This window comes from Carettochelys insculpta, chromosome 4 (genome assembly GCF_033958435.1).
Source record: "Carettochelys insculpta isolate YL-2023 chromosome 4, ASM3395843v1, whole genome shotgun sequence".
Lineage (NCBI taxonomy): Eukaryota > Metazoa > Chordata > Testudines > Carettochelyidae > Carettochelys > Carettochelys insculpta.
In genome coordinates, this window is record NC_134140.1 from 1,487,555 (window position 1) to 1,513,271 (window position 25,717).

At 72.2% G+C, this 25,717-nt stretch overlaps 1 protein-coding gene across 1 annotated transcript; it reads right to left on the reverse strand.

Annotated features, from left to right (window-relative positions):
- Nucleotides 1–2,902: 2,902 nt before the first annotated feature.
- LOC142012226 (uncharacterized) lies at nt 2,903–24,951 on the reverse strand. The gene is made up of 12 exons (XM_074992078.1): nt 24,812–24,951; nt 14,584–14,636; nt 13,470–13,582; nt 9,928–10,002; nt 8,637–8,780; nt 8,317–8,394; nt 6,132–6,283; nt 5,990–6,044; nt 5,747–5,821; nt 4,708–4,852; nt 3,298–4,511; nt 2,903–2,917 (listed from the first exon to the last, which is right to left on the reverse strand). Exons 1-12 carry the CDS (start codon nt 24,895–24,897, stop codon nt 2,903–2,905), a joined length of 2,205 nt encoding a protein of 734 aa, XP_074848179.1. The 5' UTR covers nt 24,898–24,951.
- Nucleotides 24,952–25,717: the final 766 nt, after the last annotated feature.

Sequence of the window (25,717 nt, forward strand, 5' to 3'; positions counted from 1 at the left end):
GCTCAGTGGCCTGAGGCCCCATGTGAGGGGTCCAGGCAGCCTGGCTTGTGGCCCCCTCCAGCCCCCCACAGCCAGAGCCACAGCTCCTTTATTAGGCCTTGGAGGCCACAGGGCAGGTTTGGGGTATCAAGGCAGGGGGCTCACCCAGCGAGCAGAGAAGGGGGCCAGCCCACCCCCTGCCCAATGGCCACCCCAGAGTGTAGTGAAAGGGCTGGTTCCTAGAACTGCCCAGGCTGCAGAGCTGGGGGGCAGGGTCCAGGCAGCCCCCAGCGAGGCCGTCGGTCAAGCGGAGCCGATGTTTGCTGTGGGGTGAGCTGTGTGCTGGGAGCTGGCAGCTCCTGCTTCTAGGCAGGGTTGGGGGAGGGACCCTCGGCAGCCTCCCCCTCCTCCAGTGCTGCCTGCCTGGCCCCGCCTTGCAGAGCGACCCAGTCTGCTCCTCCTGCAGAGACAGGCCCGTCGGCTAACGAGCCACCCTCCGCCCCAGGGCAGCTGGGACAGGACCTGGGGAGCCCCAGCCAGGCCCCCCCTCACAGACCCCGTTCTGTGGGATCCTGGCCAGGGCACCCCTCGCCCTCCCTCCCTGGGACAGCCCCAGCCAAGCCCCCCCTCACAGACCCTGTTCTGTGGGATCCTGGCCAGGGCACCCCTCACCCTCCCTCCCTGGGACAGCCCCAGCCAGGCTCCCCCGGCAGAGCCCATCCTGTGGGATCCTGGCCAGGGCACCCCCAACCCGCCCTCCCTGGGACAGCCCCAGCCAAGCCCCCCCTCACAGACCCCGTTCTGTGGGATCCTGGCCAGGGCACCCCTCACCCTCCCTCCCTAGGACAGCCCCAGCCAGGCCCCCCCTCACAGACCCCGTTCTGTGGGATCCTGGCCAGGGCACCCCTCACCCTCCCTCCCTAGGACAGCCCCAGCCAGGCCCCCCCTCACAGACCCCGTTCTGTGGGATCCTGGCCAGGGCACCCCTCACCCTCCCTCCCTAGGACAGCCCCAGCCAGGCCCCCCCTCACAGACCCCATCCTGTGGGATCCTGGCCAGGGCACCCCTCGCCCTCCCTCCCTGGGACGGTCCCAGCCAGGCCCCCCCGGCAGAGCCCGTCCTGTGGGATCCTGGCCAGGGCACCCCTCACCCTCCCTCCCTAGGACAGCCCCAGCCAGGCCCCCCCTCACAGACCCCATCCTGTGGGATCCTGGCCAGGGCACCCCTCGCCCTCCCTCCCTGGGACGGTCCCAGCCAGGCCCCGCCGGCAGAGCCTGTCCTGTGGGATCCTGGCCAGGGCACCCCTCACCCTCCCTCCCTAGGACGGTCCCAGCCAGGCCCCCCCTCACAGACCCCATCCTGTGGGATCCTGGCCAGGGCACCCCTCACCCTCCCTCCCTAGGACGGTCCCAGCCAGGCCCCCCCTCACAGACCCCATCCTGTGGGATCCTGGCCAGGGCACCCCTCGCCCTCCCTCCCTGGGACGGTCCCAGCCAGGCCCCCCCGGCAGAGCCCGTCCTGTGGGATCCTGGCTGGAGCCGCCCCGGCGCCGGGGGAGCCCGAAGTGGGGGTGTGGGGGGCAGAGGCGAAGGCGGGAGCCATGGTACCTGCTGGCGGCTCCCACGCTGCGTGGGGCTGGAGCTCGGCACAGCCACTCAGGGTGCCCTGCAGGACGAGAGAGGTGCTCAGGGCAGCGCTGGAAGCCAAGGGCAGGACTCCCACGGCCGAGCACGAGGGGGGGGGCTGCAAGCGGCTGGCCAGCGGGACGTCCCTAGGGCAGGTGATCTGTGGCCCCAGTCCCTGCCCCCGCCCCCCCCCCCAAGGGCAGGACTCCCACGGCCGAGCACGAGGGGGGGCTGCAAGCGGCTGGCCAGCGGGACGTCCCTAGGGCAGGTGATCTGTGGCCCCAGTCCCTGCCCCCGCCCCCCCCCCCCCCAAGGGCAGAGCAGCCTGGGCCCTTGGTCCCACCCTGAACTTGCCACTGAAACGCCCCCTGCTTGTGGCGCCGTTACCGTCTCTCTCGGCTCCCACAGCAGCTCCAGAAGCACCGGCCCCTTCCCGGCCTCCTGACCGGCGATGCCGCTGTGTCCCGACGCCGGGACGGCTGCGGGCCCGAGGGACGGCTGCAGCACGGCCTCGCCACCTGCGGAGCACAGGGGACAGGCTGAGCGCCCGCCGTGAACTCCTGCCGGCTCCCCGGCCCTCCTCCCCACGGGGTTTCCGGGGGGGTGGTGCCAGCCGGTGGGCAGACATGCCCGTGCGTGCCATGGTGCTGGGCTGCTCCCACCCACCTGCCGCGGCTGCCTCGCCAGGCCCGTGGGCTGCAGCCACGGAGGGGCTGGTATGCCAGGGCCATGGGGACTCGGGCTGAGGCTCCCAGTCGCGGGTGGCTGCATGGGACGGCGCTGGGCAGCTGTCAGCAGGCTCCTCTGTGGCCAGCCATGCGGAAGGGGGCTCAAGGGTCCCAGTCTGCACAGCTGGGCTGCTGCCCTGGGGCCAAACCATGGGCTCCTGCTCCGCCTGGAGGGCGCCCGCAGGGGGGCCCTGGAGTGCGACGGGAGCAGTGAAGGGGGCTCCCTCCTGCAGGAGCAGAAACGCAGCTTGGGGGTGGCTTGGGGACCGCGCCCCTGGGGGGGTGCTGGGGGACAGGGACACAGGCAAAGGGGGCGTGGCAGGGGGTAGGGAGAGGAGAGGTGGAGACCCAGCTCCGGGAGGGCTGGCAGCAGGTGGGGGGCTGGGTGGGGGTGGGGACCCAGCTCTAGGAGGGCTATCAGCAGGTGGGGGGCTGGGTGGGGGTGGGGACCCAGCTCTGGGAGGGCTATCAGCAGGTGGGGGGCTGGGCGGGGGTGGGGACCCAGCTCCGGGAGGGCTGGCAGCAGGTGGGGGGCTGGGCGGGGGTGTAGACCCAGTTCTAGGAGGGCTATCAGCAGGTGGGGGGCTGGGTGGGGGTGGAGACCCAGCTCCGGGAGGGCTATCAGCAGGTGGGGGGCTGGGCGGGGGTGGGGACCCAGCTCCGGGAGGGCTGGCAGCAGGTGGGGGGCTGGGCGGGGGTGGGGACCCAGTTCTAGGAGGGCTGGCAGCAGGTGGGGGGCTCGGTGGGGGTGGGGACCCAGCTCCGGGAGGGCTATCAGCAGGTGGGGGGCTGGGCGGGGGTGGGGACCCAGCTCCGGGAGGGCTGGCAGCAGATGGGGGGCTGGGCGGGGGTGGGGACCCAGTTCTAGGAGGGCTGGCAGCAGGTGGGGGGCTGGGCGGGGGTGGGGACCCAGCTCCGGGAGGGCTGGCAGCAGGTGGGGGGCTGGGTGGGTGTGGGGACCCAGCTCTGGGAGGGCTATCAGCAGGTGGGGGGCTGGGCGGGGGTGGGGACCCAGTTCTAGGAGGGCTGGCAGCAGGTGGGGGGCTCGGTGGGGGTGGGGACCCAGCTCTGAGAGGGCTATCAGCAGGTGGGGGGCTGGGCGGGGGTGGGGACCCAGCTCCGGGAGGGCTGGCAGCAGGTGGGGGGCTGGGTGGGGGTGGGGACCCAGCTCTGGGAGGGCTATCAGCAGGTGGGGGGCTGGGCGGGGGTGGGGACCCAGCTCTAGGAGGGCTGGCAGCAGGTTGGGGGCTGAGTGGGGGTGTAGACCCAGCTCTAGGAGGGCTATCAGCAGGTGGGGGGCTGGGTGGGGGTGGGGACCCAGCTCTGGGAGGGCTATCAGCAGGTGGGGGGCTGGGTGGGGGTGGGGACCCAGCTCTGGGAGGGCTATCAGCAGGTGGGGGGCTGGGTGGGGGTGGGGACCCAGCTCTGGGAGGGCTATCAGCAGGTGGGGGGCTGGGCGGGGGTGGGGACCCAGCTCTAGGAGGGCTGGCAGCAGATGGGGGGCTGGGTGGGGGTGTAGACCCAGCTCTAGGAGGGCTGGTAGCAGGTGGGGGGCTGGGCGGGGGTGGAAGTTTGGCTCTGGGAGTGCTGGGAAGGGATGGAGCACTGGGTCCAGGAGGGCTGGCAGGAGCTGGAGCACTGGGTTCAGCGAGGCTGATGGAAGGCAGAGTTATGGTTATAGCTGGGCTGAAATGGGGCAGATCTTTGGTCCTGGGCTGAATATCTCGGGGCAGGGGTCCTGTTTGTGGTGGGCTGGCAGGGGGCAGGGGTCCTGTTTGTGGTGGGCTAGCAGGGGGCAGGTCCCTCATCCCTGGTGGGCTGGCAGGGGGCAGGTGCCTCATCCCTGGTGGGCTGGCAGGGGGCAGGGACCCCGTCCCTGGGGGGCTGGCAGGGGGCAGGGGCCCCGTCCCTGGGGGGCTGGCAGGGGGCAGGCGCCCCGTCCCTGGGGGGCTGGCAGGGGGCAGGCGCCCCGTCCCTGGGGGGCTGGCAGGGGGCAGGGGTGTGGGCTGGCATGGACTGGTGGAAGGGGCAGCCCTGGGGGAGCTGCGCTCGGAGGCGGGAGAGCTGGAGGCGGCCGGGAGGAGGTCGCCCGGCAGCGCAGGCGGCTCTGGCCGGCGGAAGATGAACGCTGACTCCGTCAGGCTGCGCTGGTAGCGCAGGTAGGGCTTGTGGGCTGCTCCTGCAGGAAACGCAGAGAGGAGTTTGTCAGCAGCTGCCCTCCCACGCTCTCACCGCCAGGGCCACGCAGCCGCCTCAGGGAGACAAGGCAGCTGCTTAGCCTGCCAGCAGCGCAGCCCCGGGGGCAGGAAGTGAAGCGGGATCTCACCTGCAGCAGAAGTGCTGGGGGAGGGGCACCGGGGGTGGGGCGCACTCACCTGGCCTGACAGCGAGGGGCGCCGGGGGCGACTGGGCTCCCGAAGCGAAGCCGGAGCCGGAGCCGGAGCCGGAGCCGGAGCGTTCCCGCTGCCTGAAGAACTCTCGCGGGTCCTGTGGCCGCTGGGAGACCAGCGCGGCCGCCTCCTGCACCCAGAGAGAGCGAAGCAGCGAGGGAGTGGTGGGGAGCAGGGCCCCCGAGCCTGGCCTGAGTGGGGAGGGGACATCCTGCCCAGGGTGGGGCTGGAGATTGGTGTATGCCGGGCCCAGCAGGGGGCGTCCTGTGTGCTGGGCCCCCGAGGGTCCTGGCTGGCATGGGGCTGGCGGGTGGGGCAGGGGAGGCCGGCCCAGCAGGGGGCACCTGGCTGGGGGCAGGGCGGGGCGGGGCTGGTGGGCGGGGCAGGGGAGCCCGGCCCAGCAGGGGGCGCCTGGCCGGGGGCGGGGCAGGGGAGCCCGGCCCAGGAGGGGGCGCCTGGCCAGGGGCGGGGCTGGGGCGGGGCAGGGGAGCCCGGCCCAGCAAGGGGCGCCTGGCCGGGGGCGGGGCAAGGGAGCCCGGCCCAGCAGAGGGCGCCTGGCCAGGGGCGGGGCTGGCGGTCGGGGCAGGGGAGCCCGGCCCAGCAGAGGGCGCCTGGCCGGGGGTGGGGCTGGCGGTCGGGGCAGCGGAGCCCGGCCCAGCAAGGGGCGCCTGGCCGGGGGCGGGGCAAGGGAGCCCGGCCCAGCAGAGGGCGCCTGGCTGGGGGCGGGGCTGGCGGTCGGGGCAGGGGAGCCCGGCCCAGCAGAGGGCGCCTGGCCAGGGGCGGGGCTGGCGGTCGGGGCAGGGGAGCCCGGCCCAGCAGAGGGCGCCTGGCTGGGGGTGGGGCTGGCGGTCAGGGCAGGGGAGCCCGGCCCAGCAAGGGGCGCCTGGCCGGGGGTGGGGCTGGCGGTCAGGGCAGGGGAGCCCGGCCCAGCAAGGGGCGCCTGGCCGGGGGTGGGGCTGGGGCGGGGCAGGCCCAGCCAGGCCGGCCCAGCAGGGTTGCTGTGTCTGGCGGCTCCAGCACTCACCACTGCCTTCTCGATGGACTCGCTGCGCCGGAGCCGGTCCCGCACGGCCGCCTCGTGCTCCCGCTGCTGCTGCTCCTGAGACAGCAGGGAGCAGGGCCCTCAGAGAGCTGGGAGCCCAGCGAGGGGCACCCCCAGCTCCTCCCTCGGCCGGCTCTGCCATGCTGCCACCTCCCTGCCCACCCGGCTCTGGCGCTGCCCCCAGGCCCCACAGCCCTGGCCAGGGTGGGCGCTGCTCCCACTCACCCATCGGGCCCTCTCCTTCCGGCGCTCCTCCGCCTCCAGCCGGGCCTGCTCCTTCCTGCGGAGAGCCAGGGAGCAGGAGCCCACGGTCAGGCGGCCCAGGGCCTGGTGCCCCAGGGCAGGCCGGCTGGGGGCGGGGGCTCACCTCTGCTCCTCGATCAGCCTGGCCTTCTCCTGGAACTTGCGCTCCCGCTCAGCCGCCTCTCGCCTCTCCTCCGCCATGCGCTGGTGCTCCCAACGCTTCCGCTCCTCCAGCAGCCGCCGGCGCTCCTCCTCCTTCCGCTGCTCCTCTTCCCTCTGCGCGCAGGCACCATGCGAGCACCCGGGGTGATTCGGGGACACCCAGCCGCTGGGCAGGGCCCCCCAGGCGACAGCGTGGGGCTGCAGGTGGTGCACAGGGCACACGCCTCGGTGCACAGGTTTATTCCGCACACGGATGGGACCCTGAGCACCTCCGCAGGCATGACCCCGCCCCGGCGTCTCAGTGGGCACCGGGCGGCTCCAAGGGCAGCACCGCAGGTGCCCGGGGGCAGCACCTAGAGCAGCTTCCGGGGCCCCAGGCCAACAGCACCCGGGCGCCTTCCCAAAGGGCCCAGCCTCAGCCCCTTGCTGGAGCCCTGGGGACGCAGCACCTGCAGCTCTGACGGGGGCCACAGGGGCCGGGCAAGGAGCCCACTCAGCCAGCATTCCCGCACCCCTGATCGGACCCTCTGGATAGTCCGGGGGCGCCGTGGGGCAGGGCCGGGCAGGGCGCTGGCTGGGGCAGATCACAGCTACTCCAGTCCCAGCCGGGGGCGCCGTGGGGCAGGGCCGGGCAGGGCGCTGGCTGGGGCAGATCACAGCTACTCCGGTCCCAGCCGGGGGCGCCGTGGGGCAGGGCAGGGCAGGGCGCTGGCTGGGGCAGATCACAGCTACTCCGGTCCCAGCCGGGGGCGCCGTGGGGCAGGGCAGGGCAGGGCGCTGGCTGGGGCAGATCACAGCTACTCCAGTCCCAGCCGGGGGCGCCGTGGGGCAGGGCAGGGCAGGGCGCTGGCTGGGGCAGATCACAGCTACTCCGGTCCCAGCCGGGGGCGCCGTGGGGCAGGGCAGGGCAGGGCGCTGGCTGGGGCAGATCACAGCTACTCCAGTCCCAGCCAGGGGCGCCGGGGGGCAGGGCAGGGCGCTGGCTGGGGCAGATCACAGATACTCCGGTCCCAGCCGGGGGGCAGGGCAGGGCAGGGCGCTGGCTGGGGCAGATCACAGCTACTCCGGTCCCAGCCGGGGGCACCGTGGGGCAGGCAGGGCGCTGGCTGGGGCAGATCACAGCTACTCCAGTCCCAGCCGGGGGTGCCGTGGGGCAGGGCAGGGCGCTGGCTGGGGCAGATCACAGCTACTCCGGTCCCAGCCGGGGGCGCCGTGGGGCAGGGCAGGGCAGGGCGCTGGCTGGGGCAGATCACAGATATTCCGGTCCCAGCCGGGGGCGCCGTGGGGCAGGGCAGGGCAGGGCGCTGGCTGGGGCAGATCACAGCTACTCCAGTCCCAGCCGGGGGTGCCGTGGGGCAGGGCAGGGCGCTGGCTGGGGCAGATCACACCTACTCCAGTCCCAGCCGGGGGCACCAGGGGGCAGGGCAGGGCGCTGGCTGGGGCAGATCACAGATATTCCGGTCCCAGCCGGGGGCGCCGTGGGGCAGGGCAGGGCAGGGCGCTGGCTGGGGCAGATCACAGCTACTCCAGTCCCAGCCGGGGGCGCCGTGGGGCAGGGCAGGGCGCTGGCTGGGGCAGATCACAGCTACTCCGGTCCCAGCTGGGGGCGCCGTGGGGCAGGGCAGGGCGCTGGCTGGGGCAGATCACAGCTACTCCAGTCCCAGACGGGGGCGCCGGGGGGCAGGGCAGGGCAGGGCGCTGGCTGGGGCAGATCACAGATATTCCGGTCCCAGCCGGGGGCACCATGGGGCAGGGCAGGGCAGGGCGCTGGCTGGGGCAGATCACAGCTACTCCAGTCCGAGCCGGGGGCGCCGTGGGGCAGGGCAGGGCAGGGCGCTGGCTGGGGCAGATCACAGCTACTCCAGTCCGAGCCGGGGGCGCCGTGGGGCAGGGCAGGGCAGGGCGCTGGCTGGGGCAGATCACAGCTACTCCAGTCCGAGCCGGGGGCGCCGTGGGGCAGGGCAGGGCAGGGCGCTGGCTGGGGCAGATCACAGCTACTCCAGTCGCAGCCTCTCCCAGCAGGGGTGCGCTGTGGGGCAGGGCGGTGGCGGGGGGGGCAGCCGAGCTGCAGAGGCCTGGCCCAGGGCCCTGGGTGGGTCTCATGCCCCGGGGACAAGGGGTCTCTTGGCACTGGGCTGTCTCCTCACCTCAGCTTGTGCCCAGAATGAGTCCCGCTTGGTCCTGCGGATCTCCAGGGCGGGGTTTGTTTTCCTGTAGTTGGTGCCCTGTGGGGAGAGGCAGCTCAGAGCAGCCCTTCCCGGACAGCTCCATCCCTGTGCTGGGCCACAGCCGCTCGGGGGGAAGGGACCCCGCAGCCCTGTCTGCAGCGTCACACCCGCGGTCCAGGCCGGGCCCCCTGCACGTGCCAGCCGGGAGCCAGTGACACACCCCCCACACCCCGCACCCATCTGGCCCCGATCCGGGCACTTGCCGCCCCCCCCAGCCACTGCCGCCTCGAGTCACTCACCACCAGCTCCTCCGAGCTGCTTGCTGGCCCTCGCCCGGGGACAGGGATGGTGCCGCCGGCCGGCGCGAGGCAGGACAGCATGCGGTGGAGCCCCTCCTCTGTCACCTCTTCGGGGTGGCGGGCACTCAGCACCAGGCCAGCCTCCTGCGCGAGGGAGGGGAGGATGAGGTCAGCCCCACCCCTGGCTCCCCCAGCCTGACTCCAGCTGCCCCTCACACCACAGCCTGCTCCCTGCCCCACGCCCCCGCAGGGTCAGACACTGCAGCCTCCTCCCGGCAGGGATCCCTGGGGATTCAGAGCTGCTGAGGACCCAGATGGCAGAGCCATTCCCTGGGGCTGGGGCTGGCGCATTGGCTGCGGGAGGGTGGGTGGGCGAGAGAGGGACGCGCCCAGGGAATGGGGCTGGGGCAGGGCCCTGCATGGGGCCGAGGCTGCAGTGCTGAGCACGGGGGAGGCACAGACCGCAGATGGGGTGGGGGAGCTGCAGGGGCCCAGTGCTGTCTGGGGAAAGCTGCAAGAGCCCTCCGGTTCCAGGGCCTGGAGCCAAGGCGGGAACGGCAGGGCCAGGGATGTGCTGAGAACATGCCCAAAGGCCAGGGGCTGCCAGAGCAGGACAGCTCCTGGGGCGGCGGGGCTGGGGCTCCAAGAGAGGGCCTGGGACAGAGCCCAGCCCCAGGGCCATGGCATGGGCTAGCTGGGGAGAGGGGGGAAGGGGTGACCACAGAGAAAAGAGCTGGGTGCCCCTCCCCCCTGCACCCCCTGCTGGGACAGGCAGGGCTGGAGTATCCGGGACCCCCTCCAGCCAGTGCCCAGCCCCAGCCCCACTGCACCCCCTGCTGGGACAGGCAGGGCTGGGGTATCCGTGACCCCCTCCAGCCAGCGCCCAGCCCCAGCCCCACTGCACCCCCCGCTGGGACAGGCAGGGCTGGGGTATCTGGGACCCCCTCCAGCCAGCGCCCAGCCCCAGCCCCACTGCACCCCCCGCTGGGACAGGCAGGGCTGGGGTATCCGGGACCCCCTCCAGCCAGCGCCCAGCCCCAGCCCCACTGCACCCCCCGCTGGGACAGGCAGGGCTGGGGTATCCGGGACCCCCTCCAGCCAGCGCCCAGCCCCAGCCCCACTGCACCCCCCGCTGGGACAGGCAGGGCTGGGGTATCTGGGACCCCCTCCAGCCAGCGCCCAGCCCTACCCAGCGTGCCCCCGTTCAGACAGCCTCTGTAAGCCTGGTCTCTCCGGTGCCCCAGCAATGCCAGAGGCTGCCCACAGAGCCGCCCTCCTGGCAGGAACTCACCCTGAAGAAAGCCTTGATGGCCGGCAGGTGCCCCGCACACGTCCGTCTGTGGGACTCTGGCACCTTCTCTCCCACCTGGGCACCAAGCAGACCCGGGCTCAGCTGGGCAGCCAGCGCTGGAGCAGGGCCCCGGCTGGGCCAGGCCAGCTCACTCCAGCCCTGCTGGGCTTTGCCTCTGGGCTGGCTGCCAGGCTACCCCCTCCAGCCCGGGGAAGGGCCCCAGAAGAGCTCCGGCTGCCCCCCCGCAAGGGCAGAGTCTCCCTGGGCTGAGCCGGGCCGGGTGCTCCCTGAGGGGCGCTGTCCCGAGCACGAGCCTAAGTGCTCACCACGCCCCCGCCCCCCTCGGGCGTCCTGCGGACCACGGGGCCCCCCACTGACCCGCTCTGGCTGTGAGCACCCTGCAGGGGGCAGCCGCTGCCCTAGCCCCAGAGGGACACCCCGGCTGAGGAGGACGGGGCCCTGCCACCCTGAATGATAGTCCCAGGCAGCACCCTGGCAGGCGGGCCTGGGGCCCCGGGCGGGGGAACTGGCTGCCAGCCCCAGTGACGCAGAGCTCCCGAACCGGGAGCAGGTGCTGTGGGAAGAAACGCCCCTGCTCTGCTGAGAGGCTGGGCCGGAGCGGGGATCGCGGAGGTACAGGACCGCGGGGGCCTCGAGTCCGGCCGCCGAGCTCCAGCCGCCTCTTCTCTTTTTCCAATCTGTTTATTCCCCAGCCCCTCAATGTCCCCGCAGGGCTGAACTCCCGACCCCGGGGTCAGGCAAACCACGGAGCCACCTCTCCCCTGGGTCTGTGCTCCTGCCCCACCTGCCCCCCCAGCGAGCGCCCTGGCCTCACCCACAGCGCCCCCTGCTGGGAGAGCCTGGGGCAGCAGTAGCCCCCCTGGAAGTGGGGGAGCCAGCACCTGCTGCCTCCACGTGTCCAGACGTCCTTGTTTTAACTAGTACCAGAGCGGAAGCCGAGCCAGCCTGCGCACCACCCAAACAAACAACAGCCCGGTAGCACTGGGCAGGCTACAGACACCTCCCAGCCTTATGAGGAGTCTCACCCACAGCCACAGTCTGTACTGCAGGAGCACCAGTCCTGGGACCTCTCCTTGCAACAAAGCCCTCTGCCAGCTTTGTCCACCTAACTACTCTGGGGATACCATCATGGACCTAACCAGGTTACTCACAGATTCACGGGCACTTTCTCGTGTTCCTCAACTAACATCATAGATGCCATCATGTGCCAACAATGCCCAGATGCTTTGTATATTGGACAGACTTCTAACTCCCTTAGACAAAGGGTCAACGGGCACAAAACAGACATCAAAACACTCCAGATCCACAAATCGGTCAGCCGACATTTAATGGCGTGGGCCATTCTCTTAATGACGTAAGAGTTTGCGTCTTACTGAAGAGGAATTTTCACACCACTTGTGAAAGGGAGGCTGCCGAACTCTCTTTTACATTCAGATTCCTATGAGCAGATGGGAAGAAGGGGATTTCGAAGTTGGTGGGTCCTTTCAAAAAGGACCTGTCTGGATGAGCCGCGCGGCAGCGAAAAGCGGCAATTTAAAAGAGCTGCGACCGCCAGCATGCTAATGAGGCGCTGAATATGTATTTCAGCGCCTCATTTGTGATCTTCAAAATGGCCATGGGGCTAGTGTAGACGTGGCCTCAGTCTTTAAAGCACTACTTGACTGCTTTCTTGTTTTGTTTCAACCACTTTCTCAGGGGAGGTTTTAAATCCTGTATCCGGTCATTTTACGTACCGCTGTGCTAAGCCCTGTTCTATAGAAACTGGGTTCTCTTTTGTAGAGCAGGTCCTAGAAGTAGGCAAGGTAAAGAGAGACCTCTGTACCCTTGAGTTTTGGCGTGCTGAATTGATTGCCCTGTGGAGTGAATGAGGTGTGACTGGGAAGGCGGGAGACCAGCACCTCCAGGTACTGGCCAGGGTTGGAAAAGGTACGTCCAAGCCCAGTGAGAAGAACAATGGAGCCTGTGCAGTGGGCCCATTGAAAGAAGATTGGACACATGGAGGCCTTGGGAGTCACCAGCAAGTGCCACCTTCAGAGGCGCCTCCCAGAAGAAAGTGCTAAATGCATATCCATAAGATTGCTCTTCCAGATTATGCATATGCATGAGCCGGCTAAGTGGCGTCAACCTGCACGAAAGGACAGTATAAGTGACGGCATCTTGCACAGGGACCCCGGGCTTGTCCTGTCAGCACCGGAGCGCTGATCCGGATCGGCAGAAGCCCGGCTCCACCCCTCCCCCTCTAACTCACCTGCCCAGCGCAGTTCGGGGAGCAGCTACTGGTAACAAGACAGGAGAGTGCGTGCGTGCGCGCACGGGTGTGCACACGCGTGTGAGCATGTGCGCGTCTGTGAGCGTGTGAGCATGTGTGTGGGTGTGTGTGAGCATGTGCGTGTGTATGCGTGTGCATGAGCATGTGTGTGTGTGTGCACGAGCATGAGTGCGCGTGCCTGAGTGCGTGTGCATGCTATATCGTAAGCATACGATGCACGTTGATTGCTCTATGGGTATTCCCAATGAAAGTGGCGTTTTGCCTTTCCCCAGGAGAGACCCTTGCAGTACACCTGCCCCCAGCTGATGCGCAGGGAGGCCGGGGCAGCTCATGCCGTGCAGGCAGCAGGCTGGCTGACGCCGTAGTGAAGCCACAGCAGTGAGCCACGTGGGGCTGTCTCCTGCGGCTGCTCGTGAGGGGGCAGACACAGCCCAGAGCTGCCCCTGTGCTGGGTGCCAAGGGCCTGGGAAAGACAAACACGAACTCTGGCAGTGACCCCTGCCCCCCAGTGCGGCCCCGGCCCCGGCCCCGGCCCCTGCCCCTGCCCTCCCGGCCCGCCCAGCAACGGGAGTGAGAAGCAACGGTGGCTGCAGGGCCCTGCCAGTACGTGAGTCGGGGGGGGACGCAGCCATTGGAAGGAGCCTGGGACAGGGCTCACCAGCCGTCTGTGACCCCCCAAAGCGACACCCAACCCCCCAGCCAGTCCCAGGACCTGGTCCCCCTGCCAGAGCCAGCCCCACCACCCCCAGACAGAGACCCAGCCTGCCAGACAGTCCTGAAACCCAGCCCGCACCACCAGCCTCACCTCCCCAAACGGGAGCTAAACCCCCCAACCAGCCCCAGTCCCAGGACCCAGATCCCCAAACGGGAGCTAAATCCCCCAACCAGCCCCAGCCCCGGGACCCAGCCCCCCAAATTGGACCTAACCCCCAGCCAGTCCCAGCCCCAGGACCCAGCCCCCCAAACCAGACCTAAACCGCCAACCAGCCCCAGCTCCAGCCCCAGGACCTGGACCCCCAAACTGGACCCAAACCCCCAACCAGCCCCATCCCAGTATCTTCCAAACCCCCAGCCAGCCCTAGAGCTGGGATCCCCAAACCAGGGACCAACCCCCAATGAGCCCCAGGACCCAGACTCTCCACCAGCCAGCTGCAGCCCGGGCCCTCCAATAGCAATGCCCAAGAATCCCAGTGGCTGCGCTCCACCCGTCAGCCCGCCGCGGCACAGGGGCCTGGCCTGGCCCAGCACTCACCCAGCTGATGAGGATGACGTGGGGCTGCCCGGAGCTGGGGTCCTGGGTGCGGCACAGGCCGTACATGACGCTGCTACTGGAGAACTTCCGAGACAGCTCGTCCGCCCCGCCGGCTGCAACGAGGGGTGGGGTGAGTGGGGCCCAGCCCTCAGTGCTCCGGAGACCCCCCCACTTCCTGCTGGGGGTAAGGGCGCTGGGGCAAAGGCACCGATTCGGGGTGCGGGAAGCAGCACTCCTGGGTGGGGGGCCCCTGGGCTGTCAGGGAGCGAGGGAAAAGCACCCAGCTTGCCTGACGCACTCCTCCGCACCGCCCCGGCCAGGCGTGAGGCACACACGGGCCGGAGACGCGCCCCCGCCCCCCCGCAGTCGGCAAGCGGGAAGAAGGGCCTGCGGCATCCCAGCGTGCAGGGTGCTGCCCCTGCCCTGCCGCACCGGCGCCCTGGCACCCGGCCGGCCCCTGAGCCTGCCCGCGGGGCAGCCTGCAGCCGGATCCCTGTACAGCCCTGCGGCTCTGCTGCGTGGCAGGGACAGCCGGGGGTGCTCTGTCCTAGCACGTCGAGCTGTCCCCCGGGGGCCAAAGGGGGCGCCGTGGGGCAGGGCTCAGCAGGGGCACCCTGCCTGCCCCCAGTGCTGTCCCCAGCGTGGCACCAGGGGGCGCCGTGGGGCAGGGTGTGGGGCAGGGCTCAGCAGGGGCACCCTGCCTGCCCCCAGTGCTGTCCCCAGCGTGGCACCAGGGGGCGCCGTGGGGCAGGGTGTGGGGCAGGGCTCAGCAGGGGCACCCTGCCTGCCCCCAGTGCTGTCCCCAGCGTGGCACCAGGGGGCGCCGTGGGGCAGGGTGTGGGGCAGGGCTCAGCAGGGGCACCCTGCCTGCCCCAGTGCTGTCCCCAGCGTGGCACCAGGGGGCGCCGTGGGGCAGGGTGTGGGGCAGGGCTCAGCAGGGGCACCCTGCCTGCCCCCAGTGCTGTCCCCAGCGTGGCACCAGGGGGCGCCGTGGGGCAGGGTGTGGGGCAGGGCTCAGCAGGGGCACCCCGCCTGCCCAAAAGGCTGTTGCAGCCTGGCGCTAGGGCTGGTCCTCCCCAGCGCAGGCCTGGAGCCAGCAGCCCTGGGTCCTCACCTCCCGAGTCCAGCAGCTTCAGCTCACTGCGCTTCCCATACGCAAACAGGGCCCTAGGGCGGTGCAGACGGAAGGTCAGATGGGGGCAGGGATGTGGGGCGAACAACCCTCTCCCCCAGCCCTGGCACCGACACAGCCGCCCTCTCCCCCAGCCCCCCAGCCCGGGCACCAACACAGCCACCCTCTCCCCCAGCCCGGGCACCAACACAGCCGCCCTCTCCCCCAGCCCCCAAGCCCTGGCACCGACACAGCCGCCCTCTCCCCCAGCCCCGGCACCGACACAGCCGCCCTCTCCCCCAGCCCTGGCACCGACACAGCCGCCCTCTCCCCCAGGCCGGGCACCGACACAGCCGCCCTCTCCCCCAGGCCGGGCACCGACACAGCCGCCCTCTCCCCCAGCCCCCCAGCCCGGGCACCGACACAGCCGCCCTCTCCCCCAGCCCTGGCACCGACACAGCCGCCCTCTCCCCCAGCCCGGGCACCGACACAGCCGCCCTCTCCCCCAGCCCCCCAGCCCGGGCACCGACACAGCCGCCCTCTCCCCCAGCCCTGGCACCGACACAGCCGCCCTCTCCCCCAGCCCGGGCACCGACACAGCCGCCCTCTCCCCCAGCCCTGGCACCGACACAGCCGCCCTCTCCCCCAGCCCGGGCACCAACACAGCCGCCCTCTCCCCCAGCCCCCCAGCCCGGGCACCGACACAGCCGCCCTCTCCCCCAGCCCTGGCACCGACACAGCCGCCCTCTCCCCCAGCCCGGGCACCGACACAGCCGCCCTCTCCCCCAGTCCTGGCACCGACACAGCCGCCCTCTCCCCCAGCCCCCCAGCCCTGGCACCGACACAGCCGCCCTCTCCCCCAGCCCCCCAGCCCGGGCACCGACACAGCCGCCCTCTCCCCCAGCCCTGGCACCGACACAGCCGCCCTCTCCCCCAGCCCCCCAGCCCTGGCACCGACACAGCCGCCCTCTCCCCCAGCCCCCCAGCCCGGGCACCGACACAGCCGCCCTCTCCCCCAGCCCTGGCACCGACACAGCCACCCTCTCCCCCAGCCCGGGCACCGACACAGCCGCCCTCTCCCCCAGCCCCCCAGCCCTGGCACCGACACAGCCGCCCTCTCCCCCAGCCCCCCAGCCCTGGCACCGACACAGCCGCCCTCTCCCCCAGCCCTGGCACCGACACAGCCGCCCTCTCCCCCAGCCCCCCAGCCCGGGCACCGACACAGCCGCCCTCTCCCCCAGCCCTGGCACCGACACAGCCGCCCTCTCCCCCAGCCCGGGCACCGACACAGCCGCCCTTTCCCCCAGCCCGGGCACCGACACAGCCGCCCTTTCCCCCAGCCCGGGCACCGACACAGCCGCCCTCTCCCCCAGCCCGGGCACCGACACAGCCGCCCTCTCCCCCAGGCCCCCAGCCCTGGCACCGACACAGCCGCCCTCTCCCCCAGCCCCCCAGCCCTGGCACCGACACAGCCGCCCTCTCCCCCAGCCCGGGCACCGACACAGCCGCCCTCTCCCCCAGCCCCCCAGCCCGGGCACCGACACAGCCGCCCTCTCCCCCAGCCCGGGCACCGACACAGCCGCCCTCTCCCCCAGCCCAGGCACCGACACAGCCGCCCTCTCCCCCAGCCCCCCAGCCCTGGCACCGACACAGCCGCCCTCTCCCCCAGCCCCCCAGCCCTGGCACCGACACAGCCGCCCTCTCCCCCAGCCCGGGCACCGACACAGCCGCCCTCTCCCCCAGCCCGGGCACCAACACAGCCACCCTCTCCCCCAGCCCGGGCACCAACACAGCCGCCCTCTCCCCCAGCCCTGGCACCGACACAGCCGCCCTTTCCCCCAGCCCGGGCACCGACACAGCCGCCCTCTCCCCCAGCCCTGGCACCGACACAGCCGCCCTTTCCCCCAGCCCGGGCACCGACACAGCCGCCCTCTCCCCCAGCCCGGGCACCGACACAGCCGCCCTCTCCCCCAGGCCCCCAGCCCTGGCACCGACACAGCCGCCCTCTCCCCCAGCCCCCCAGCCCTGGCACCGACACAGCCGCCCTCTCCCCCAGCCCGGGCACCGACACAGCCGCCCTCTCCCCCAGCCCCCCAGCCCGGGCACCGACACAGCCGCCCTCTCCCCCAGCCCGGGCACCGACACAGCCGCCCTCTCCCCCAGCCCGGGCACCGACACAGCCGCCCTCTCCCCCAGCCCCCCAGCCCTGGCACCGACACAGCCGCCCTCTCCCCCAGCCCCCCAGCCCTGGCACCGACACAGCCGCCCTCTCCCCCAGCCCGGGCACCGACACAGCCGCCCTCTCCCCCAGCCCGGGCACCAACACAGCCGCCCTCTCCCCCAGTCCTGGCACCGACACAGCCGCCCTCTCCCCCAGCCCCCCAGCCCTGGCACCGACACAGCCGCCCTCTCCCCCAGCCCTGGCACCGACACAGCCGCCCTCTCCCCCAGCCCGGGCACCGACACAGCCGCCCTCTCCCCCAGCCCGGGCACCGACACAGCCGCCCTCTCCCCCAGGCCGGGCACCGACACAGCCGCCCTCTCCCCCAGCCCGGGCACCGACACAGCCGCCCTCTCCCCCAGGCCGGGCACCGACACAGCCGCCCTCTCCCCCAGCCCCCCAGGCCGGGCACCGACACAGCCGCCCTCTCCCCCAGCCCGGGCACCGACACAGCCGCCCTCTCCCCCAGCCCCCCAGCCCGGGCACCGACACAGCCGCCCTCTCCCCCAGCACCCCCAGCTCAGCACCACCCCCCCCGCCCAGGCACCGACACAGAGGCCTTCTCCCCCAGAGCCAGCCCATTGTGAGAGCCCAGCTCACGGGTTGGACGGGGCGGGTGTGACACTCGGCCCTGCCTGGCACAGGGCGTTGGACGGGGCGGGTGTGACGCTCGGCAGTGCCCGGCACAGGGCGTTGGACGGGGCGGGTGTGATGCTCGGCCCTGCCTGGCACAGGGCGTTGGACGGGGCGGGTGTGATGCTCGGCAGTGCCCGGCACAGGGCGTTGGACGGGGCGGGTGTGATGCCCAGCACAGGGCGTTGGACGGGGCGGGTGTGATGCTCGGCCCTGCCCGGCACAGGGCGTTGGACCGGGCGGGTGTGACACTCGGCCCTGCCCGGCACAGGGCGTTGGACCGGGCGGGTGTGATGCTCGGCCCTGCCCGGCACAGGGCGTTGGACCGGGCGGGTGTGATGCTCGGCAGTGCCCGGCACAGGGCGTTGGACGGGGCGGGTGTGACACTCGGCCCTGCCCGGCACAGGGAGTTGGACCGGGCGGGTGTGATGCTCGGCAGTGCCCGGCACAGGGCGTTGGACGGGGCGGGTGTGACACTCGGCCCTGACCGGCACAGGGCGTTGGACGGGGCGGGTGTGATGCTCGGCAGTGCCCGGCACAGGGCGTTGGACGGGGCAGGTGTGATGCTCGGCAGTGCCCGGCACAGGGCGTTGGACGGGGCGGGTGTGATGCTCGGCCCTGCCCGGCACAGGGCGTTGGACCGGGCGGATGTGATGCTCGGCAGTGCCCGGCACAGGGCGTTGGACAGGGCGGGTGTGACACTCGGCCCTGCCCGGCACAGGGCGTTGGACCGGGCGGGTGTGATGCTCGGCAGTGCCCGGCACAGGGCATTGGACGGGGCGGGTGTGACACTCGGCCCTGCCCGGCACAGGGCGTTGGACGGGGTGGGTGTGATGCTCGGCAGTGCCCGGCACAGGGCGTTGGACGGGGCGGGTGTGATGCTTGGCAGTGCCCGGCACAGGGTGTTGGATGGGGCGGGTGTGACGCTCGGCAGTGCGTGGCACAGGGCGTTGGACGGGGCGGGTGTGACGCTCGGCAGTGCCCGGCACAGGGCGTTGGACCGGGGCGGGTGTGATGCTTGGCAGTGCCCGGCACAGGGTGTTGGATGGGGCGGGTGTGATGCTCGGCAGTGCCCGGCACAGGGCGTTGGACGGGGCGGGTGTGACGCTCGGCAGTGCCCGGCAGGGGGGTTGGACGGGGCGGGTGTGACGCTCGGCCCTGCCCGGCACAGGGCGTTGGACGGGGCAGGTGTGATGCCCAGCACAGGGCGTTGGACGGGGCGGGTGTGACGCCCGGCACAGGGCGTTGGACGGGGCGGGTGTGATGCTTGGCAGTGCCTGGCACAGGGCGTTGGACGGGGCGGGTGTGACGCCCGGCACAGGGCGTTGGACGGGGCGGGTGTGACGCCCGGCATAGGGCGTTGGACGGGGCGGGTGTGACGCTTGGCAGTGCCCGGCAAGGCGTCTCGGAGAAGTGATGTGGTCTCCTCCCATCAGTGCCCAGTGGTGTCCTGCCTTTTTGTAAGGACCCCACAGGACAGTAATTCCCCCCCCCAAGCCTCACTCCTGATGTCCTTCCCTGGCACATGGAGAGCGGACCGGACGCCCGGCTCCAGCCCAGCCCAGCCCTGTCCTGCCCTGCCCTGTCCTGCCCCAGGCGCTGCCCCTTCCTCCGCCAGGCCTCCCGCGTGCCCTACCCTGCCCTGCCCTGTCCTGCCCCAGGCGCTGCCCTGTCCCCTGCCAGGCTTCCCATCTGCCCTGTCCTGTCCTGCCCTGCCCCAGGCGCTGCTGCTCCCCCCGCCAGGCGTCCCATCCCCCACCCCCCCGCCCCAGTGCCGTGCGGACGCCCCCAGAGGAAGTGGCTTTCCTGCAGGGAATTGTCTGCTGAGCCACTCAGATAAGACAGCAGTGGGTTGTGGGGTTGGGATCCCGCGTCCAGCCTGGGCCTGAACTGGGCACCTCCTCTGGGGCCCAGGGCTGCAAGGTCCTGTCCTGCCCTGGTGACTTGGGCCCCCTCCTGGCATGTGCCACCTGCCTGGGGCTCCGAAATCACCAGCCTCTGCCCCCTAGCCTGGCCTGCACAGCTGCAGCTACCCTGGGTGAGCCTCAGCACCCTGCCAGCCGGACCCCCCAGTCAGGTCACCCCCGTCCCTCCTCTGCTCTGCCCTCCCACCAGCCCCCAGCTGCCCCCGGCTCGGCTCCGCAGCCTGGCTCCTTCCTGCCTCGGGGCCCAGCATCCGCTCCTGCACAATGGGCGCAGGCCTCCCCTCCCCGAGGGCCTGCCCTGCCCTGCCCTGCCCTGCCCAGCACACAGGAGGCACAAGCAGCCCCCAGAGCTGGGACTGCCCCACTGATTCCCTGCCCCACCCCTGTGACTTCCCCAGCCAGCTCCCCACCCCATAGCACAGCGCTCCCCGGACAGGACAGGACAGGACAGGCTCGGAGGAGCCTGGAGCTTCTGCCAGCCAACACTGCCACCTGAATCCCCAGTGCACCCCTGGACAGGCCGGGACTGGAGCAGCGGGGCTCCCCCACAGCCAGCGCCCTGCCCTGCTCCCCACTGCGCCCCAGCTAAGGCCGCCAGGGGCTCCCCCACAGCCAGCGCCCCGCCCCCCACTGCACCCCAGCTAAGGCCGCCAGGGGCTCCCCCACAGCCAGCGCCCTGCCCTGCCCCACAGCTAAGGCTGCCAGGGGCTCCCCCGCAGCCAGCGCCCTGCCCTGCCCTGCCCCCCACTGCGCCCCAGCTAAGGCCGCCAGGGGCTCCCCCACAGCCAGCGCCCTGCCCTGCCCCACAGCTAAGGCCGCCAGGGGCTCCCTGCTGTTCTCTGGCCCTGCCCCCCGCAACCCTCCTTTCCACTCAGGTCTCGCGTTCAGCTGCAGGCGCCGCGCACCGGAGGGGTAAGGTCTGAAGTCGCCGGGGGCCCAGCAAGGCCGGGTGAGTGGGAGCACTGGGGGCAGCTGCCCTGGAGACTGACCCCCCCAGCCCCTCTGCGCCTGCAGCTCTCACCAGAGGGCCTGGCTAGCCTGGGCCCCGCTCAGAGCCCAGCCCCAGGAATCCCCACGCAGCCGTTGCCTGGCGCCCAGGGCTCCATCCTGACCCCCCCCCGGGGCTGGGCCCACCCCAGCCGCCTGCTCCGAGGTCTCAGCCCGGCCCCTTGCTGTGGGGCAGGCGGGGCCCAGAGCTGGGGCTGGGCATCGGAGCGGGGACGCTGGCTGAGCGAATGGCTCCTTCTCGGGAGGCGGCTCCCCAGCCCAGCCCCCCAGCTCCACATGGCACCAGCGACCCACACGTGCAAGGACACGCTCGGCTCCCGGCCGACGCGGGCCAGGAACACGTGGGCTTCCGTGTGCTCCTTCGGAGACGGGCACGCCTGGCATGCCGGGGGCCGCCTGGGCAGGACCCGGCCAGGGCCTGGCGCACAGCCGGGCCGGGGCAGTGAGGTGGGAACACCCCGGTGCCAAGGAGCCTGGTGCTGGGGGCCTCCTGCAGCCCGAGCAGCGTCTGCCCTCGGGCCAGCTCAGCAGGCCTGGCACTCGCTGGGCAGGGAGGGGCACCGGGCTGCAGCACGCCTGGGGCTGGGGCCGGGGCCAGGAAGGTGCTTCCCCTGTTCCCTCTCCCTCCTGGCTGCTGCCAGCCCTTCCCCTCGCGTCCCCGCAGGCTGACGTCAGGGCTCACTTGGGCCCAGGCCACGGAGCCGCCCGCCCGCCCGCGGTTTGGTTTGGGCAGGAAGCGCCGTCCCATCCCAGCATGCAGGGAGCGGGGGGGCACCGAGACTGGAGGGAGCCCGTCCTGCAGAGCGGAGCCAGGCCCAGCCGGGCAGGGCACCAGCCGGCGGGTGGGGACAGAGTGCCCAGCCCGCGAGGGAGAGTTGAGGGCCGGGGGGGTCTGCCCTGGGGAGTGCGGGGGGGCTGGGACAGCTGCTTGTGCTGAAGGCCGGCTTAGCTGCAAGGTCCGGTGCAGTGTGGAGGCTGGGCCAGCTACTGAGCCAGGCACGGGCGAGGGAGAGCCCCAGGCACCGTCTCCCAGCCCGATCCGGCCCACCCCTGGCTGCTGAGCCCACCAAGGGGGTGCAGGAGAACCAGCTGCCAGCTCTGCCAGGTGGGGGCCCTCAGCTCCCAGCCAGCTGGGCCAAAGCCGCAGCGTGGTGATCGGTCCCATCCGCCGGCCGCCCTGGCTCCCCGTGGGGCACGGACCCAGCCGGGGTCTCCCCCACTGCTGGGGTGGATCTGGAGGGCGGAGGTGGGGGCAGGGCTGCTCCGGGGAGGAGCTTTCCCATGGAGATTCCAGGCCCTGGGGAGTCAGGTGCCCCAGGACCCCACAGAACCCAGGGCCCCGGCTTCTCCCTGGCCATGCGGCTGGGCAGGACTCGCCATGGCTGGGACGGCCTAGGGCAGCAGCAGGGTGGTGGGCCCCGGGAGGGGCTTGGGCGTCGTGCTCCAGGGACGGAAGGAAAAGGCCCAGAGAGCCCCATGCACCTTGGCCCGGGGCCCCCCGCCGCAGGAGGCCCACGGCAGGGGGCAGCGCGATGGCCCTGCAGTCCTGGCTTAGCCCTCACCCGGCCGAGCCCCGTGGCTGGGTGCTGGGTGGCATCCCCAGCCCCGCCCTGGGCACTGCTGGGACCGGCCAGGCGCCCCGCTGCTGGGAGGGGCGGAACTGGTGCTGCGGGGGAGCCCTTCTCCCGGGCCGGCCGAGCGCCGCAGCCCAGCTCCCCGGCAGCTCCCGCCTCCCGCGCCACGGCTGGGAACCGAGTCCAAAATCCACAGCGGTTTCATAACCCGGAGCCTCCCTGCTGCCCCTCCCCCCGGCCCAGCCACACTGCAGCCTCGACAGACCCTGCTGGGCCAGGCGGCGGAAAGGGGGGCTCCTGCCGTCGGGGCAGGGGCACTGGCGACGCTCCCGGGCCGGGCACAGGGACTCGAGGCAGCCCGGCCCGGCAGCGCCTTGCCAGAGGGGCGGGTAGAACCAGACGTTGTTCTCGGGCAGCGAGACAGCTGCCGCTTCCCCAGACAGCCCGCGGGCCAGCCCCCGTGCGCAGGGGAGCTGGGGGCAGCACGCCGGGGGGAGGGCTCCCACCCTAATTGGCAGCACGACTGCAGAGTAGCCGCTCGCTTGCTCCGGGCCTCAGTTTCCCCTGCTCCCTCTCGCACAGCGACAGACAGAGCTCTGGGACCCCTGGAGACGCCAGGAGCCCGGCCAGGCCCCTGCAGCCTGGGGCTCAGAGCAGCTCCCAAGCCCCCCATGCAGCCGGCGCATCCTTGAGTGCCGGGTGCGTCACTCCGCAGCGGGGAGCGGGGGAGGGAAGGGCAGCGCAACTCCGCAGAGAGCCGGGCGCCCGGGGAACTCCACTGTGTCTTCGTGACTTAGCTGGGGCTGATCCTGCCTGAAGCAGGGGGCTGGACTAGATGACCTCCTGAGGTCCCTTCCAGCCTTGGGATTCTGTCTCCCAGAACCCCTCCCAGCAATGCCCCACTGCACCCCGCCCTGCATGCTGCCCGCCACTGCACCGCCCCCACCCCACTGGGCTCCCCACTGCACCCGCCCACCACGCTGCCCCCTCGCCAGGCCCTCTGCCACTGCACCGCCCCCACCCCACTGGGCTCCCCACTGCACCCCGCCCACCACGCTGCCCCCTCGCCAGGCCCTCTGCCACTGCACCGCCCCCACCCCACTGGGCTCCCCACTGCACCCCGCCCACCACGCTGCCCCCTCGCCAGGCCCTCTGCCACTGCACCGCCCCCACCCCACTGGGCTTCCCACTGCACCCCGCCCACCACACTGCCCCCTCGCCATGCCCTCTGCCACTGCACCGCCCCCACCCCACTGGGCTCCCCACTGCACCCCGCCCACCACACTGCCCCCTCGCCATGCCCTCTGCCACTGCACCGCCCCCACCCCACTGGGCTCCCCACTGCACCCCGCCCTGCACGCTGCCCCCTCGCCAGGCTCTCTGCCACTGCACCGCCCCCACCCCACTGGGCTCCCCACTGCACCCCGCCCACCACGCTGCCCCCTCGCCAGGCCCTCTGCCACTGCACCGCCCCCACCCCACTGGGCTCCCCACTGCATCCCGCCCTGCATGCTGCCCCCTCGCCAGGCTCTCTGTCACTGCACCGCCCCCACCCCACCGGGCTCCCCACTGCACCCCGCCCTGCACGCTGCCCCCTCGCCAGGCTCTGTGCCACTGCACCGCCCCCACCCCACTGGGCTCCCCACTGCACCCCGCCCTGCACGCTGCCCCCTCGCCAGGCTCTCTGCCACGGCACCGCCCCCACCCCACTGGGCTCCCCACTGCACCCCGCCCACCACGCTGCCCCCTCCCCATGCCCTCTGCCACTGCACCGCCCCCACCCCACTGGGCTCTCCACTGCACCCCACCCTGCACGCTGCCCCCTCGCCAGGCCCTCTGCCACCGCACCGCCCCCACCCCACTGGGCTCCCCACTGCACCCCGCCCACCACGCTGCCCCCTCGCCACGCCCTCTGCCACTGCACCGCCCCCACCCCACTGGGCTCCCCACTGCACCCCGCCCACCACGCTGCCCCCTCGCCAGGCCCTCTGCCACTGCACCGCCCCCACCCCACTGGGCTCCACACTGCACCCCGCCCACCACGCTGCCCCCTCGCCATGCCCTCTGCCACTGCACCGCCCCCACCCCACTGGGCTCCCCACTGCACCCCGCCCTGCATGCTGCCCCCTCGCCACGCCCTCTGCCACTGCACCGCCCCCACCCCACTGGGCTCTCCACTGCACCCCGCCCACCACGCTGCCCCCTCGCCAGGCTCTCTGCCACGGCACCGCCCCCACCCCACTGGGCTCCCCACTGCACCCCGCCCACCACGCTGCCCCCTCGCCATGCCCTCTGCCACTGCACCGCCCCCACCCCACTGGGCTCCCCACTGCACCCCGCCCTGCACGCTGCCCCCTCGCCACGCTGCCTGCCACTGCACCAACTCCACCCCACTGAGCTCCCCACTGCACCCCGCCCTGCACGCTGCCCCCTCGCCAGGCTCTCTGCCACGGCACCGCCCCCACCCCACTGGGCTCCCCACTGCACCCCGCCCACCACGCTGCCCCCTCGCCATGCCCTCTGCCACTGCACCGCCCCCACCCCACTGGGCTCCCCACTGCACCGCCCCCACCCCACTGGGCTCCCCACTGCACCCCGCCCTGCACGCTGCCCCTCGCCACGCTGCCTGCCACTGCACCAACTCCACCCCACTGAGCTCCCCACTGCACCCCGCCCTGCACGCTGCCCCCTCGCCATGCCCTCTGCCACGGCAGCGCCCCCACCCCACTGGGCTCCCCACTGCACCCCGCCCTGCACGCTGCCCCCTCGCCACGCTGCCTGCCACTGCACCGCCCCCACCCCACTGGACGGCCCTCACTCCCACTGCACATGAGCCCGGGGCGCAGCTCGGGCCCGGCGGCGGCGCTCACCAGCTGGTGGAGGCCCGGCGGTTGACGACGTCCTCCTTGGCGGCCAGCAGGGCCAGGCGGTGCGTGTCCAGGTCGGGCCGGCTCATGGCTGCGCCCCGCTCCGCCGTGCCCGGACGGTTCCTGGCTCCGAGAGCGCAGCGCGCCGGCCCCGCCTTCCCGGACCGGGCGCCTGCCCAGCGCGGGCGGGGCCGGGGGAGAGGCCGGGCCGGGGCAGCGTTCAGCCGCCCGGGGGGGCCGCACGCCTGGGTTCCATCCTGCCTCGGGGCGCTGGGAGCCAGGACGCCTGGGTCCCCTCGGGGTGCTGGGAGCCAGGACACCTGGGTCCCCTCCGGGCACTGGGAGCCAGGAGGCCTGGGTTCCATCCTGCCTCGGGGTGCTGGGAGCCAGGACACCGAGACCAGATAGAACCCATGTGTCCTGGCTCCCAGCGCCCCGAGGGAGCCAGAACTCCTGGGTTCCATCCAGCCTCGGGGTTCTGGGAGCCATGATGCCTCCATCCCCTCACCCCACACTGCCCCTCAGCACCCAGCGCCCCCTCACCCCCACACTGCACCTCAGCACCCAGCGCCCGTCCACCCCTTCACCCCCACACTGTCCCTCAGCAACAAGCGCCCCTCCACCCCCAGCGCAGGGAGTGGCCAGCCGGAGCAGGACGTGTGGCCTCTGCTGCTGCAACCAGCCAGCCCAGGGCTGGGGTGTCTCCCCGCCTCCCCCCCTCCAACGCTTGCAGCTGGCTGCACCTGCTCTGGCTGGGGCCCTGGTGCACTGAAGACTCACCCCCTGCCCAGGGTGTGACAGCCAGTCACCTGCCTGAGCTCGGCTGGAAGGGCTCTGGGGCCAGCGTCCAGTCACAGGCCACGTGCCTTGAGGAAACAGGTTTCATAAGCGCTCACCTGAATCCGGGGG

Bases quoted from the DNA above. Each gene is read 5' to 3' on its own strand.
- LOC142012226 (XM_074992078.1), bottom strand. From the start codon at position 24,897: ATGAGCCGGCCCGACCTGGACACGCACCGCCTGGCCCTGCTGGCCGCC. The intron at 14,637-24,811 runs GTGAGCGCCGCC...GCACCGCCCTAG, and splicing joins CGCCGGGCCTCCACCAGCTG to GGCCCTGTTTGCGTATGGGA. The intron at 4,853-5,746 runs GTGAGTGCTGGA...CTCTGGGTGCAG, and splicing joins AGTCCATCGAGAAGGCAGTG to GAGGCGGCCGCGCTGGTCTC.